The sequence below is a fragment of the Macaca thibetana genome, chromosome 2 (genome assembly GCF_024542745.1).
Source record: "Macaca thibetana thibetana isolate TM-01 chromosome 2, ASM2454274v1, whole genome shotgun sequence".
NCBI lineage: Eukaryota > Metazoa > Chordata > Mammalia > Primates > Cercopithecidae > Macaca > Macaca thibetana.
In genome coordinates this window covers 112,455,457-112,472,678 of record NC_065579.1, presented here as the reverse complement: position 1 = coordinate 112,472,678, position 17,222 = coordinate 112,455,457, and the positions used below count along the sequence as shown (strand labels likewise).

The 17,222-nt window shown below is 43.8% G+C and overlaps 1 protein-coding gene across 5 annotated transcripts in view; it reads right to left on the bottom strand.

The window, feature by feature from the left end:
- FLNB (filamin B) overlaps positions 1 to 17,222 on the bottom strand; it is a 166,480-nt gene that overhangs the window by 74,197 nt on the left and 75,061 nt on the right. For all 5 annotated transcript variants that reach the window (XM_050781117.1, XM_050781113.1, XM_050781114.1 and 2 more), the window contains exons 4-6: positions 16,922 to 17,069; positions 2,501 to 2,619; positions 1,225 to 1,302 (exon numbers count right to left, since the gene is read on the bottom strand). In XM_050781117.1, the coding sequence (XP_050637074.1) occupies positions 1,225 to 1,302; positions 2,501 to 2,619; positions 16,922 to 17,069 (345 nt within the window). The remainder of the gene's footprint in view (positions 1 to 1,224; positions 1,303 to 2,500; positions 2,620 to 16,921; positions 17,070 to 17,222) is intronic.

The following is a 17,222-nucleotide window of genomic DNA, read 5'->3' as shown; positions in this document are numbered from 1 at the left end:
ACTGTTTTTTCAAGGGACCAAGATCATTCTTAGACACATGGATTTGCGACAAAGCAGAATGATTTCCACCTAAAACTTGAGTCACTGTTCTCATCTTTGAAATTTTTGGGGAGTAATTGGGTTGGGTTTCATATGAACCTATACTTGATTGGAATGAATTAATTACATTATAAATGCTCCCTTCAAGAGCATTTACTCCAAATGCATCATATTCTAAGAGTCTAAGAGAACGCTAAGGCCATCGTTCCAGGTGAATTCACTAAAGCCCAAGGTGGTCTATATTCAGTCTATATTCCAAAGTCTGGGCAGGTACTTGATGGGATTGGCCTTTATGTGCTGTTGAGGGCTTTCTTCCAATGAAAAGTGTGATCTTGGGTCACCCCACTCTCCTGCAAGACAGGCTCTCTTAGCTCTTGCCCTGTAGGCCACCTGGATGTCATCTCAAACAGAACACGAAAGGTTGCCAAGACAAAGAGCCTGAGGCCTCATTCCCTCTCATTTCTCCAGGTGCTGAGGGGGCCATTTCCCTCTACTATATTCAGCTGAACTACTCCATCCTCAGCCTTCAATGCTGACAGCCCCTCCAGAGCACCTCCAAGGGGAGTACTTAGGAAAGCATTAAGGACAAAGAGCCAGCAAGGTGCAGTGGCTCATGTCTATAATCTCAGCACTTTCGGAGGCTGAGGCAGGAGGATAGCTTGAGGTCAGGAGTTCAAGAACAGCCTAGGTAACCTGGTGAAAACCCGGTCTCTACTACAAATGCAAAAATTAGCCGGGAGTGGTGGTGGGTACCTATAATCCCACCTACTCGGGAGGCTGAGGTGAGAGGTTTGCTTGAGCCAGGAGGCGGGGGTTGCAGTGAGCTGAGACCACACCACTGCACCCCAGCCTGGGCGACAGAGCAAGACCCTATCTCCAAAAAAAGAATCAAGGAAAAAGAGTCCATCTATAGTGTAGTCACCACAGCATCTACACTCCAGACACACAGCTGCAACCATTAGTTACCTAGACGGAGTTGAAAAACCTTACGACACTGCAAACAACTCATCCTAGCTAGTCGAGGGAATCCTAGCGATTCCAATTTTCTATGAGGAGCATAGATTCTTCTATAATCAGAAAGGAAAATCAGAAATTCACTTAAGAAAAACACTCTTTTTCTTGGGCTATCTTTCTTCTCCAAGTCCCAAAAGCAGCCCAAGCCACGGCCATGCTGCTTCATCTTACTTTGTGCAGCCCAGTGACCTTGGGCAGATACTCCACAGAGTATGTCTTGTTCTTGTCGCTGTCAGGGGTCACTTGTGCCTAGGAGGAAAGGTGGGCAACAGTTAGAAAAGGCGCCGGGTGTGAGTAAGGAGCATGCTGTGTCAGCAGGGGTTCTGCAGGAGCTGCCAGGTTGGGAACACTGAAGATGCTGGCGAGCTTCTGTCCCTCTTGCACAACGCCCCAAGAGAGAAGCTGCCAAAAGTCACAGAAACAAAACCACACAGTGCAGAAGCATAACAGAGTCAGGACTCTCCAGTGTCCAGCATCAGGCTGGCACTCTCTAGGTAAGAGGGAATATGAAGCAAGAAACTTAAACCTTTATCCACTCAATAGTTCATTGAAAGCTTATGAAATGCCGGTCCCAGTGTTAGGTACTAAAAATAAAACATGAGCAAGTCAGGCAAAATCCCCACCCCAGTGGGAGAAATGGACCATCCAGCAGTAAACTTAAGAAATGCAAATTATGCTAAATGCCAAGAATAAAATAGGTCCTAATAAGTGATAGAAAGAACAGCATGTGCAAAGGCTCTGAGGGAGGAACCAAAGAATGGCCAGTGTGGGAAGAGAGCAGGGCAAGACTATCTTATTATTCTGGCCATCAGTATCTAAAACCTCAACAGAGGCTGGGCTCAGTGGCTCACACCTGTAATCCCAGCAGTTTGTAAGGCCGAGGCGGGTGGATCACCTGAGTTCAGGAGTTTGAAACCAGCCTGGCCAATGTGGTGAAACCCTGTCTTCACTAAAAATACAAAAATTAGCCAGGCATGGTGGCAGATTCCTGTACTCCCAGCTACTCAGGATACAAAAATTAGTCATGCTGAAGCAGGAGAATCGCTTGAACCCGGAAGGTGAAGGTTGCCGTGACCCGAGATTGTGCCACTGCACTTCAACCCGGGCAACAAGAGTGAAACTCAGTCTCAATAAATAAATAAATAAAAATAATAAAACCTCAACTGACAAGGCACCTTTGCTAAATACAAAGTATCCTTTATTTCATTAAACACTGTGTCCCTGGCAATCAATTTAAATTCAATTTCAAGGCTCAGCTCTTGGGCAGGTTACTTTAACAGCAATAAGCCTCAGTATCCTTCTGGTAAAAAAAAAAAAAACAAAAAAACAAAAAAACCTTCTGTTGTGAGCTGAAATGAGGAAAATGGAGGCATAGTCCCTGGCCTCATTACAAGCCCCAAAAGTTCCATGAGGTGCTAGAAAGGAGAGGCAGCATCCTCCAACATACCTCTTCTTTGTTCCCTTCTGGGTCCTCAACAAACACCATCACGTCTCCTTGCCCGGCGCTGATGGTGTCCACAGTGAATTTGGCTGGCTGCTTCACCATGTTTCCAGTGGGCTCGATTCCTGCCACAGGTTTACACAGACACGTTAGAAGCCGGGCGAGAGTGTGGCATGAGCCATCGCCCACTGCATCTCTTTCAGGGAACTGAGAGATGGGACCCAGCCCTGCAGATCCCACGTCGGAAATGGGGACAAACTGCCTTGACAAGGACAATCAGACAGGTTGAAAGCCTTAATTTTGTCCATGTTATTGAAGCAATATCCAATTTTGATATTCAGAGAACCTCAGTCAGGAGTTTATACAAAATTGTGGAAAATAACATGGTTAGTAAGTAGTAGCAGAGCTTGCCTTGATGGAAGCAACACAGCAGGGAGGAGGGAAGCTTATTTCTCATTAAACAGCATTTATTGTATTGCCTGACATTTTTAAAAATTACATTCAATCATTTTTTAAATTAACCTTTTTATTTTAAGATGATTGAGCAAATTCATTGAGACAGATTTTACCTGTAGGCGTAAGAAACAATGCCCTTGCTGGGCACGGTGGCTCACGCCTGTAATCCCAGCACTTTGGGAGGCTGAGGCAGGTGGATCACCTGGGGTCAGGCATTCAAGACCAGCCTGGCCAACATGGTGAAACCCTGTCTCTACTAAAAATACAACAATGAGCCAGGTGTGGTGGCGCATGCCTGTAATCCCAGCTACCTGGGAGGCTGAGGCAGAAGAACTGCTTGAACCGGGGAGGTGGAGGTTGCAGTGAGCCCAGATCACACCCTAGGCGACAGAGCATGACTCCGTCTCAAAATAGTTTCCCCAGTGGTAACACGGTAAAAAGCTATGACTCAATCTCACAATCAGGGTATTGATGTTGATACAATCAAAATAGAGAACATTCCCTTTAGCACAGGGAGTCCTCCTGCTGCCCTTGCATAACCACACCCACACTCTCCTTAGCCCTGATAACCACTAACCTGTTCTCCACACCGTAATTTTATTATTTCGGTGACGTCACATCAATGGAATCATAACTATGTAACCTTTTAGGACTGGTCTTTTTCACTATACGTAATTGTCTACAGGTTCACCCAGCTTGTTGCTTCTATCAATGTTTTTTTTTCCTTTTTATTGCTGAGTAGCTAATATTCCATGGTATAGATGTACCACAGTTTAACCATTCGCCCACTGAAGAACATCTGGGTTATTTCTAGTTGTCTATTACCAGTAAAGCTGCTGTAAACATTTGTGCATAGGGGTGTGTGTGTGTGTGTGTGTGAATGTAAGTATAAAATAGTAAGAAATTATATATATAGGTCTCTACCCCTGGTTCCAGAGTTCCTAAACTCCTTGGAATGTCCTTGGTGTCAAGACCATCTTCTGTTCTAATGAGGCAACTCTTAGTGGGCTCCTGGATAGCTTTCAGGATGGGGCTAATCAACAGAAAGACCAAGTCGTGATCAGAAGCTTAGAACTTTTGGCCCCACTCCCCATCCTACAGGGAAGGGAGAGGAACTGTAGTCTCAATTAATGTCAATCATGCCTACGTGACTTAGCCTCCACAAAAATCCCTTAAGTACGGAGTTTAGAGAGCTTCTGGGTTGGTGAACACATCCATGTGCCAAGAGAATGGCCCGCCCCAACTTCATGGGGACAGACGCTCCTGTGTTCAACACCCCTCTAAACTTTGCCCCATGTACCTCTTCATCTAGGGGATCATCTGTATCCTCTATCATATCCTTCACTACACAACTGCTAAAGGGAAGTGTTTCCCTGAGTTCTGTGAGCCACTCTAGCAAATAATGTAACAGGAGGAAGGGGTAATGGGAACTTCTGATTTGTAGCAAACCTGGACAGAAGTTGTGAGTAGCCTGAGGACCCGCCACTTCTGACTGGCCCTTGAAGTCGGGGTGAGTTTTGAAGGACTGAGCCCTTAGTGGGGTCCGCACTAACTTCAGGTAGACAGTGTCAGAATTGAAGCGAATTGATTATAGGACACCTACTTGTTGTCCACATAAAATTGGAGAATTGGTCAGTATGGGGGGAAAAGTCCATAGATTTTGGTGACCAGAAGTGAAGTATTGCAAGGAGTAGTAGAGAAGAAAAGTTTTTTTCTTTAGCTGTGAGAATATAGAAGGAAAAACAGTGGCTCTCCTATACAGTAAGTTTTCATTCCTCTGGGATAAATGCCAAGGAGTGCAATTGTTGGGCCATATGGTAGCTACATGTACTGTTTTTTGAGGTTTTCTTTTTGTTTTTGTTTTGAGAACAGTCTCACTCTGTAGCCCAGACTGGAGCACAGTGGCTCAATCATGGCTCACTGTAACCTTTACCTCCCAGGCTCAGGCAATCCTCCTGCCTCAATCTCCTGAGTAGCTGGGACCACAGGTGTGTACCACCACGCCTGGATAATTTTTAAAAATTATCTGTAGGCTGGGCGCGGTGGCTCACGCCTGTAATCCCAGCACTTTGGGAGGCCGAGGCGGGTGGATCACGAGGTCAGGAGATCGAGACCATCCTGGCTAACACGGTGAAACCCCGTCTCTACTAAAAATGCAAAAAAATTAGCCGGGCGTGGCGGCGGGTGCCTGTAGTCCCAGCTACTGGGGAGGCTGAGGCAGGAGAATGGCGTGAACCCGGGGGGCGGAGCTTGCAGTGAGCCGAGATCACGCCACTGCACTCCAGCCTGGGCGACTGAGCGAGACTCTGTCTCAAAAAAAAAAAAAAAAAATTATTTGTAGAGATGCAATCTCCCTATGTTGCCCAGACTGGTCTCAAACTCCTGGGCTCAAGTGATCCTCCGGCCTCAGCCTCCCAAAGTGCTTGGGATTACAGAAGTGAGCCACTGTGCCCAGCCTATTTCTTTATTAAGAAACTGACAAACAGTGTTCCAAAGTAGCTATACCATTTTACATTCCCACCAGCAATGTATGAGTGACCCAGATTCAGTTTCTCTGCATCCTTTCCACATTCAGTGTTATCAGTATTAATACTTTTTATTTTAGCTGTTTTGATAGTGTGTACTAGGATTAATTTGCATTTTTCTCATGGTTAATGATACTGAACAAATTTCTATGTGGTTTTTTTTTTTTTTTTTTTTTTGGTCATATGGATGTACTCTTCAGCGGAAACTGTTTATGTCTTTTGCCCATTTTCTTACTGGGTTGTTTGGTTAAATGTTTGTTTTTTATCTACTGAGATCTGAGAGTTCTTTACATGTTCTAGATACTTGTGTTTTGTTGGACATATGGTTTGCAAATTTTTTCCCCCAGTCTTTAGCTGTGTATTCATCCTCTTAACTATAAAAAGTTTTAAATTGTTTGTAAAAGTAAAATCCAGCCCCCAGATCCCAGTCTCAGCAATATTTTGAGTTCTGTCTGAGATGGTGTCCGGGTGGCTTTTATAGGGTGAGGGCTAAGACAGCTTGTCTTGCAGGACAGTGGGTGACCCAGTACACCCTTCGATGCAAGAAAACCCTCAACAGCACATAAAGGCCAACCACCATGTACCATGTTGAGTTTTTGAGACAGACCATCCTTCTTAAAACGTTAAAACGTTTTTAATTTTGTTGAAGCCCAATTTATTTTTTTTAATGGATCATGTTTTTGGTGTCAAATCTAAGAACTATTTGCCTAGCCCTAGATCTCAAAGACTCTCTTCTATGTTTTTTTCTCAAAGTTTTATAGTTATATGGGTTTTTTGTTTTTTGGTTTGGGGTTTGCTTTCGTTTTGTTTTGCCTACGGATGTTCAATTTCTCTGCCACCATGTGCCGAAAAGGTTCTTTCCTCCAATGACTTATCTTTGCACCTCTGTCAATAATCAGTTGTGCATATTTGTGTGGGGCTGCAATTCTGTTTCATTGATCTATAATGTCTATCCTTTGACCAATACCACAAAATCTTGACTTCTGTAGCTATACAGTAAGTCTTGAGATCAGGAAGGCTGATGACTCCATGTTGTACTTCTTTCTCAAAATTGTTTTTGCTACTTTAATTCCTTTGCCTTTCCATATATGTTTAAAATAATACTCTTCTTGCTATCTGCAAAAGCTCTTGCTGGGATTTTGACAGCAATTGCATCGAACCTCAATGACTTGAGGTGGTATCTTTACTATTTGGCTTTTTTTGAGACAGAGTCTCACTCTGTCACCTAGGTTGGAGTGCAGTGGCACAATCTTGGCTCACGGCATGCTCTGCCTCCCAGGTTCATGCCATTCTCGGGACTCAGCCTCCCAAGTAGCTGGGACTACAGGCACCCGCCACCATGCCCAGCTAATTTTTTGTATTTTTAGTAGAGATGGGCTTTCACCGTGTTAGTCAGGATGGTCTCGATCTCCTGACCTCATGATCCGCCCGCCCTTGCCACCCAACGTGCTGGGATTACATGTGTGAACCACTGTGCCCGGCCCACTATTTGACTTTTACAGTCCATGAAGATATTATATTGCTCCATTTATTTAGGTCTCTTTTATTTATCAGCGTTTTTGTAGTTTTCAGCATTTAACTCCTATATATGTTTTATTACATTTACATTTTGTAATGCAATTATAAACAGGCTATGCTATTTTTAACTTTTGTGTCCATTTGTTCATTAAATTATATAGAAATATAATTGATTTTTACATATTGATCTTGTATATTGTGACTTTGCTGAACTCACTTATTTAAGGAGGGGTATTTGGGTTTTCTCCCCACCATGGATTCTTTGGGATTTTCTATATAGACAATCATCTACATCTGCAAATAGAGACAGTATTATTTCTTACTTTCCAATAAGCATGTCTTTTATTTCCTTTTCTTACCTGACTGCACTGGCTAAAACTTCTAGCATTATGTTGAATAAGAGTGGTCAGAACAGCCATCCTTGCCTTGTTCTTCTCAGGAGAACACATTCAGTCTATTAATCATAATGTTAGCTGTAGGTTTCTTGTAGTAGCCACTCTATATCAAATTGAGAAAGTTCTCCCATTTTTCTTTTGTTTGAATTCTTATCATGGATAGCTGTTGAATTTTGTCAAATGCCTTTTCAGCATCTATTGATATGGTCATGTAACTTTTCTTTGTTAGTCTGTTAATATGGAAGATTATGTTGACTGGTTTTTTTTCTTTTTTTGAGACAGAGTTTCGCTCTTGTTGCCCAGGCTGGAGTCCAATGGCACAATCTCAGCTCATTGCAACCTCTGCCTCCCGGGTTCAAGCGATTCTCCTGCTTCAGCCTCCCGAGTAGCTGGGATTACAGGCGCCCACCACCACACCAGGCTAATTTTGTATTTTTAGTAGAGACGGGGTTTCATCATGTTGGTCAGTCTGGTCTCAAACTCCCGACCTCAGGTGATCCACCCGCCTCGGCCTCCCAAAGTGCTGGGACTACAGGCGTGAGCCACCGTGCCTGGCCTATGTTGACTGCTTTTCTAATAGTGAACCAGGCCTTGCATCCCTGGAATAAACCCCACTTGGTTATAATGTGTACTTCTTCATTATATACAGCTCAGTTTTATTTGTTAATATAGTCATTTGCTGCACAATGAAGTTTCAGGCAAAAATAGTCCACACATACAATGATGGTCCCATAAGATTATAAATGGAGCCAGAAAAATTCCTGTTGCCTACTGACGTCGCAGTAACACATCACATTACTCATGTGTTTGTGGTGATGCTGGTATAAACAAACCCACTGCGCTGCTGGCCATAGCAACGTCTAGAGCACGTACAACTATGTTCAATATACAATACTTGATGATAAATGACAATGCTACTGTTTTGTGTATTTAATATACTATACTTTCTATCACCACATTTTAGAGTGTGCATCTTCTATTTAAAAATTAAGTTAACTGTAAAGCAGCCTCAACAAGCCCTTCAGGAAGTATTCTAGAAGAAAGCATTGTTATTACAGGAGACGGCAGTTCCACACATTACTGTCCCTGATGACCTACCAGTGGGACAGTGGGACAGGATGTGGAGGTGGAAGACAGTGATAATGATGATCCTGACCCTGTGTAAGCCTAGGCTAATGTGTGTGTTTAATTTAAAAAAAAAAAAAAAAGAAGTTTTAAAAGTACAAAAATGAAATTAAAAGTTTTAAACAGAAAAAAGCTTACAGAGGCTGGGCACAGTGGCTCGTACCTGTTATCCCAGCACTTTGGGAGGCCAAGGTGGGTGGATCACCTAAGGTCAGGAGTTCGAGACCAGCCAGGCCAATGGGTTGAAACCACGTCTCTACTAAAAATATAGAAATTAGCCAGAAGTGGTGGTGGGCACCTGTAAGCCCAGCTACTAGGGAGGCTGAGGCAGGAGAAGAGCTTGAACCCAGGAGGCAAAGGTTGCAGTAAGCCGAGATCATGCCACTGTACTCTAGCCTGGGCGACAAGAGCAAAACTCCATCTCAAAAAAAAACAACCAATTGTTATCCAGTTCAAGGATTCTTTTCTCTGTCCTTCCACCCTGCTATTGCGCTAATCCAGTGAGTTTTTATTTCAATTACTGCAATTTCCAGTTCTAAAATGTCCATTTGATTCTTTATATCTCCTAAATTTTTATTATTATTTTGCTGGGACATTGTATTTCTTTGTTGAGATTTTTACTTTTTTCATTTTTTTCATAATTGTTCTTAATCGCTTACTTAAGCCTTTTTTTTTTTTTTTTTTTTTTTTAAGATAGAGTCTCACTCTTCTTGCCCCGGCTAGAGTGCAGTGGCATGATCTCGGCTCACTGCAACCTCCACCCCCCAGTTTCAAGCGATTCTTCTGCCTCAGCCTCCCGAGTAGCTGGGATTACAGGTGCCCACCACCTCGCTTGGCTAATTTTTTTGTATTTTTAATAGAGACGGGGTTTCATCATGTTGGTCAGGCTGGTCTCGAATTCCTGACCTCAGGTGATCCGCCCGCCTCGGCCTCCCAAAGTGCTGGGATTACAGGCGTGAGCCACCATGCCTGGCCACTGAAGCCTTTTTTAATGACTGCTTTAAAATTTTTGTCATACAATTCTAACATCTCTATCACCTCAGTGTTGGCATCAAGTACCTTTTTCATTCCGTTTGAGATCTTCTTGGTTCTTGGTATGACAAGTGATTTTTTTTTTTTTTTTCTGAAACTGGATATTTGGGGTATCATGTAATGAGACTCTGGGTCTTCTGTAAATGTTCTGTTGTAGCTGGTGTTTTATGATACCACGCTGGCAAGGGAGGGAAGGATACACACCTTGTTACTAACAGTGGGGGAAGAAGTCTAGGTTCTCCATTCAACCTTCCACTGATGCTCAAGATTGGGGGGCTCGTTACTGGTGCATGGGGGTGGGAGTTCTGGCTGGAGGGACTAGGAGTGCCTCATTACTTCTCCTCCATGGCGCCGGGGAGTGGCTTCCTTATTGCTAGACTGCTGTCAAAGCCTAGGCTCCCCATTCAACTCTGCGTGTGTAAGTGCGGAGCTGCACGTTTTTTCTGTGGTGTGGACCTGGAGTAGAGCAGTGATTGTTTAAAAGTTTTCTGCCTCTGGCCGGGCGCAGTGGCTCAAGCCTGTAATCCCAGCACTTTGGGAGGCCGAGACGGGCGGATCACGAGGTCAGGAGTTCGAGACCATCCTGGCTAACACGGTGAAACCCCGTCTCTACTAAAAAATACAAAAAACTAGCCGGCCGAGGTGGCGGGCGCCTGTAGTCCCGGCTACTCGGGAGGCTGAGGCAGGAGAATGGCGTAAAAACCCGGGAGGCGGAGCTTGCAGTGAGCTGAGATCCGGCCACTGCACTCCAGCCTGGGCGACAGAGCGAGACTCCGTCTCAAAAAAAAAAAAAAAAAAAAAAAAAAAAAAAAAGTTTTCTGCCTCACTGCGCTGCCCTTTCCTGGTCTTCTGGCTGTACAGGGGAGCTTTTGTTGGCACTTTCTGTGTTGGTGCCCACTGGCATTTTCAGGTTGTTGGCTTCTTTCTTTGGCCAAATCTGGGATATATAAAGCAAAGTAAACCCAAGGAATTCAGTGCTGTGTCATTCCTCGAGTCCCAAGATCCCTGGTTGGTCTACCTCATCCTTTTTCAGAGTCTCCCTATGTTTTCCTTATGTATAGCCCAGGGGTTTTAGTTGTAGTTAGCAGAAAGAATTAGGAAAAGTCCTTCTATTCCATCTTCCCAGGAGCAGAAGTTCAAATATTACCTTTTTAAAAAGCTTTTTATTATGAAGAATTCCAAACTAGGCTGGGCACAGTGGCTCACACCTGTAATTCCAGCACTTTGGGAGGCCAAGGCAGGTGGATTAGCTGAGGTCAGGGGTTCAAGACCAGCCTGGCCAACATGATGAAACTCTGTCTCTACTAAAAATACAAAAATTAGCCAGGTGTGATGGTGGGCACCTGTAATCCCAGCTACTCAGGAGGCTGATGCAGGAGAATCCCTTGAACCCAGGAGGCAGAGGCGGAGGTTGCAGTGAGCTGAGATCATACCATTGCCCTCCAACCTGTGCAACAAAACTTCGGCTCAAAAAAAAAAAAGGTTGGGCGCGGTGGCTCACACCTGTAATCCCAGCACTTTGGAGGCCGAGGTGGGCGGATCACCTGAGGTCAGCAGTTCAAGACCAGTCTGACCAACATGGTATAACCCTGTCTCTACTAAAAATACAAAACTGGGGGGGGGTGGTGTGGTGGTGCATGCCTGTAATCCCAGCTACTCGGGAGGCTGAGGCAGGAGAATTGCTTGAACCCAGGAGGCAGAGGTTGCGGTGAGCCGAGATCGTGCTACTGTACTCCAGCCTGGGCGACAGAGTGAAACTCCATCTCGAAAAAAAAAAAAAGAAAAAAAAGGAATTCCAAACACAGATGTAGAGAGCACTGCACAGTGGACCTCCTGTACCCAGCTTCAACAACTATCAACTCACAGCTGGTCTTATTTCACCTTCACTCCTGCCTCTTCCCTCTTCCTGTATTATTTTGACACAAATCCTAGACCCCAGATTTTTTATCCATAAACAATCACTATGTATCCTTAAAAGATACTCTCAAAGTACCCACAATACAAATACCACATTAAAAAACATAATTCCTTAATGTCAAATATTCAGTGTTCAAATTTTCAATTATCTTATAAATATCACTAATTTCTTACAGCACCTTGAGCTGCTGCTTTATCATGATTTTTTTTTTTTTTTTTTGAGATGGAGTCTAGCTCCATCACCAGGCTGGAGTGCAGTGGCGCGATCTCGGCTCACTGCAACTTCTGCCTCCCGGGTTCAAGCGATTTTCCTGCCTCAGCCTCCCAAGTAGCTGGGATTACAGGCATGCACCGCCACGCCCAGCTAATTTTTGTATTTTTGGTAGAGACGAGGTTTCACTACATTGGCCAGGATGGTCTCGACCTCCTGACCTCATGATCCACCCATCTTGGCCTCCCAAAGTGCTGGGATTACAGGCGTGAGCCACAGCACCTGGCTATCATGAATTTTTTTAACCATCAGTTGGAATAGGATCCAAATAAGGTCACATATTACAAATGGTTGCTAAGTCTCTTAAGTCTCATTTAACCTCTGGCTGTCTTCTCCATCACTTCCTTTTCCTTGCTACAAATCTGTTAAAGACACTAGGTCATTTGTTACTATACTCTGGATTTCTATTCATTTCCCAATAATTTAGTTTAAGAAAAAATGGCCGTAGACTGTTATATAATAAGATAATCTTTCTGCCTAAAAAGAAAGTAAGGCAAAAATTATAAAGAATTACAAATAAAGTCTAAAAGGTAGCCTTCCCACACTGCTCAGGAAGAAATGCAAAGCAAAAAAGATACACAGTTTAACTCAGCATAGAAAAAAGGCTGGTAATAAATACCTCAAACTTTGAAGGCAGAAATGAGACTGGCAGTTGGGAGGTGAGTTTCAAATTTTATTTCATATATTTTTCTTTTGCTTAAAATTTACATAACAGTCAGGTTATGTAACTGATATAAGCAAATGGATTCATACACCTAATGGCCAAGCATGGTGGCTCATGCCTGTAATCCTACCACTTTGGGGGGCCAAGGCAGGAGGACTGCTTGAGCTCAGGATTTTGAGACCAGCCTGGGCAACATGGCCAGGCTGGTCTCAAAATAAAATATAAAAATAATAAGCTGGGCATGGTGGTGCACACCTGTGGTCCCAGCTACTAGGGAAGCTGAGGCGGGAGAATCACTTGAGCCCAGAAGGTCAAGGCTGCAGTTAGCCGTGATGGCATCACAATACTCCACACTGAGAGAGAGAGTGAGACTCTATTTCAAAATGACAACAACAAAAATAAGTAAATAAACATGCACCTAAAATACTAAAAGTCCCACTTCGCCTGACTCCAGCAGCCTAAGAAACAACTTACTCTGCAGCTTGTCAAAGGTCTGGGCTTGGGTTGGTCACCTGTGGCTAACCATGGTTGGTTAGGAGGCTGAACCACACCCCTACTCTGTAAACTCCTGTGGAGCTTTGCTTACCATGAAAGAAGACAACTGGCCCCCCTCTGATTACTCAGATAGAAGGATGCTTAAGGATTGCTCTACAGTAAATGCTTCATAGAGAACTAGATTTTTACAAAGATTTCTGATTAGCTTATGGACGAATGCTTTTCACATAGTTAACCCTGCAAGGAAGCCCACCACAAAGATCTGTGGCTGGAGGCCCACCTCACCCCAGCGCTCTCTCCTTTCAACCCACTGGAACTAAGCAAGGTAGGGCTCAGTGAATAGATCGACAAATGCTAACTGGCTGGCAACTGGCATCTATTAAACAACCAGGAAATAAAAAATAAAACAACACTTTCAAATCTTTTAGAAACAAGAAGATGAAACAGTCTTTCTTCCTGGGCTCAGGTGGCAGAAATGAAGCAATGTGGTCACGCAGAGGAGACCAAAACTGACCCTGGCTTTCACCTCACCACATGACAAGAACAATATCTCACAGCCCCACCCATGTGGCCTTGTGACCCTGTCACCTAATATGACCATTTTTTCTTCCTACTTTAAAAAGGAGAGTGAGGCCACTTCCTCCTGAAAAATAAGCTGAATATAGGATTACCATATGATCCACCAATTCCACTTCTGGGTATATCCCTAAAATAATTGAAAGCAGGGTCTCAAACAGCACTTGTACACCCATGTTTTCATAGCAGAATTATTCACAATAGCCAAAAGATTGTAGCAACCCAAATGTCTATCAGCAGACGAATGGATAAGCAAAATATAGACATACAAAGGATTATTATTCAGCCTTAAAAAGGAATGAAATTCTGATACATGCTACAACATGGATGAATCGTGAAAACATATGACGAGTGAAGTAAGCCAGAGGAAAAAAAGACAGCACGTGACTATACTTCTAGGAGGTATCTAACAGACAGCATATGATTCCACTTCTAGGAGCTACCTAGAATAAGCAAATTCACAGAGACAGGGAGTAGAATAAAGGTTACCAGGAGCAGAGGGGAGGACAGAATGGGGTGTTATTGTTTAATGAGTATGGAGTTTCAGTTTGGGAAGCTGAAAAAGTTCTGGAGATGGATAGCAGTGGCGTTTGCACAACAACGTGAATACACTTAATGCCACACTTAAAAATGGATAGTGAATTTTATGTTATGGCTATTTTCCCACAGTTTAAAAAAATGCAAAATGCACACATATAAAAAAAATTTTTTTTTAAAAAGGGTGTGTTTCCTCCACAAGTGCACCACACTTGCTAAGAGGCAGATGAAGGAAATGGCAATGACCAGCCACATTCCTGAACCGTAACAAGTGATCATTTTCTAGAAAATAGCACCGTGAAAGGAAACCGTCTCACATTAACAACAGGGAAGCCGGACAGCCACTGATAAGGTTATTACAAACATACATTATGCCTTGATTAGATTCAGTCCATTTGACCAATCTGGTTGACAAAGGATTTATTTGGTTGTTTGCAACTGTTTTGCCATTAAGGAAGCATAATCTTCACAATCAGAGATTCCTCATTCCAGCCACCACCTGTGGTATGCCTTAAAGAAAGCCCCACCTCTTTTTTTTTTTTTTTTTTTTTTTTTTTTTTTTGAGACGGAGTCTCACTCTGTCACCCAGGCTGGAGTGCAGTGGCGCAATCTTGGCTCACTACAACCTCCGCCTCCCGGGTTCAAGCAATTCTCCTGCCTCAGCCTCCTAAGTAGCTGGGACTACAAGCTTGTACCACCACGCCCAGCTAATTTTTGTATTTTTAGTAGAGACAGAGTTTCACCTTGTTAGCCAGGATGGTCTCAATCTTCTGACCTCGTGATCTGCCCGCCTCAGCCTCCCAAAGTGCTGGGATTACAGGCGTGAGCCACCAAACCAGGCCAAAGAAAGCACTTTTAAAGCAAGTGAGGACATGCCAACCTTCAAGTGACTGTGAATGGGAGGAGGGCTCTGAAGTCCCTAGTCCCTACATAACACAAGTGATGTCACAGACCTCACACCTTACTGCAAACAGAACCTCAAATGGTAAGGGGTTCCTTCCAGAACTATCTGCTGGTCTAATCATGCCCAAAAAGTCAGATGAGAAGACCTGGCCACTGAGGTGAGAATAGTACGTGGTCAGCACCACTGCTCTAGCCATGTGTCCTCTTGATCACCTGAGGCCAGGAGTTGGAGACCAGCCTGGCCAACATGGTGAAACCCCATCTCTACTAAAAATACATAAATTAGCCAGGCATAGTGGTGGACGCCTGTAATCCCAGCAACTCGGGAGGCTGAGGCAGGAAAATTGCTTGAACCCAGGAGGCAGAGGTTGCAGTGAGCTGAGAACGTGCCACTGCACTCCAGCCTGGGCAACAGAGCATGACTCTGTCTCAAAAAAACAAAACAAAACAAAACACTAAGCTGATACCAAGCAGGAAAATGCTTTATTCAAAGGGAACCTATGTAGGGAAGGAACATCCTACAAGACACACGCCCTTAACTGTTCAGAAAGTCAGTGTCATTTAAAAAAAAAAAAGTTTTGGGAAATTATTTAGCATGAAAAGAGTCTAAAGAGAAATAACAAATGCAGTAAGTGAACCTTAATCAGATCTTAGTTTGTAAAACAACAACTATAAAAGACAATCTTAGGACAATAGGGAAATTCAAACACAAACAATACTATATGAAATGATTGTTAATTTTCTTACATATGGCAATGAGTACTATGCTTATGCAAGAGGATATCCTATTCTTAGGAGAAGCTTAGTGATGTACTGAGGACAGAACTGTCATATGCTTGCAACTTATTTTCAAATAATTCAGCAATCATATACACAAACACATATGCAAATACACACAAAGGGCAAGAGAAAACCATTAAGCTAGAACGGTAACAACTGTCAATTCTGGGAGAAGATATACAGAATATTGTGTGTATAACTGTTATCCCACTGGGATAACATTTTTTTTTTTTGAGATGGAGGCTCACACACTTGGTCACCCAGGCTGGAATGCAGTGGCATGATCTCGGCTCACTGCAACCTCTGCCTCCCGGGTTCAAGCAATCCTCCTGCCTCAGCCTCCTGAGTAGCTGGGATTATAGGCGCCCACCACCACACCCGGCTAATTTTTGTATTTTTCGTAGAGACGGGGTTTCACCATGTTGGCCAGGCTGGTCTCCAACTCCTGACCTCAGGTGATCCGCCTGCCTCGGCCTCCCAAAATTGCTGGGATTATAGGCATGAACCACCGCACCCAGCTGATATTTTCTTAATTATGAAAAATGAGAAATAAAATGCACTCCTTCCCCTCCCCCATAGAAAAGGCGTTAAGTTGTATCTGGCCGTGTTGACCTTTACCAGAAACCACACTTTGCAGCCATGTAACTGTTCTCTTCACAAAGCTAGTGTGCCTGAAGTCAGGTGCCAGTCACAACGCCAAACGCCTTGAAATGGCTTCTACCCACTATAATGTTCTGAGCAGAACGGTGTTCTTGCAGCTGCGTCACAGTCATAAACAGGATGTCTTAGCAAGGAAGTATCTGCCAGGGGTTAACAATAGCTCCCACTCCCGCTGGAAATCTGAGGCAGTCTTAGTGTAACAGAAGGAGAAATGAATCAGCAGCCAGATGGCCCACCCCCATCACTGACTATAGTGATCTGGGGCAAGACCAAACAACCCCGACTCCCTACCCCATGATTCCTCTTCTGAAAAATGGGAGCAATGGGCTACTGCACTAAAATCACCAAGCCGCAAACTTGCCCTTTCCATCTAAGCAGAAGGATTTCTTAAAGCCTTAGAAAAACAAGGCAGAATAAAACAGTCATAAAATGTGTTATAAAGGAGACTTGGGGTATCTTTGAGGATTACACCCATATATTTTTGTTTCCGAGAACATCACCCTTGAAGCCATGAAATCAACTCCAACACCAGAGGACATGTCTCCAACACAACATCAGAGGACCAACACTCACCTCTGCCATAGGCCCTGGCTTTCTTCGGGTTGAGTTTGGGTTTGAGAGGAGCCCCTGGCTTGAGCTTGGCTTTGGGGAACTGGGACAGGTAAGTCATAACCGAGTGCTCGTCCACATCCGGGTGAATGATTTCTTCAGGAGTGATGACCTAGGATAATGACATGGTGGATGAACACCCAGAACACATCACTTTGCAACTATTGAAGTGTTTGCAAATGCCTCTTAAATCAACCACTACAAATATTAGGAAACTGAGTCAGCTTCTCAATTAAGTGAAATTACATTAAACCAACAGACCAAC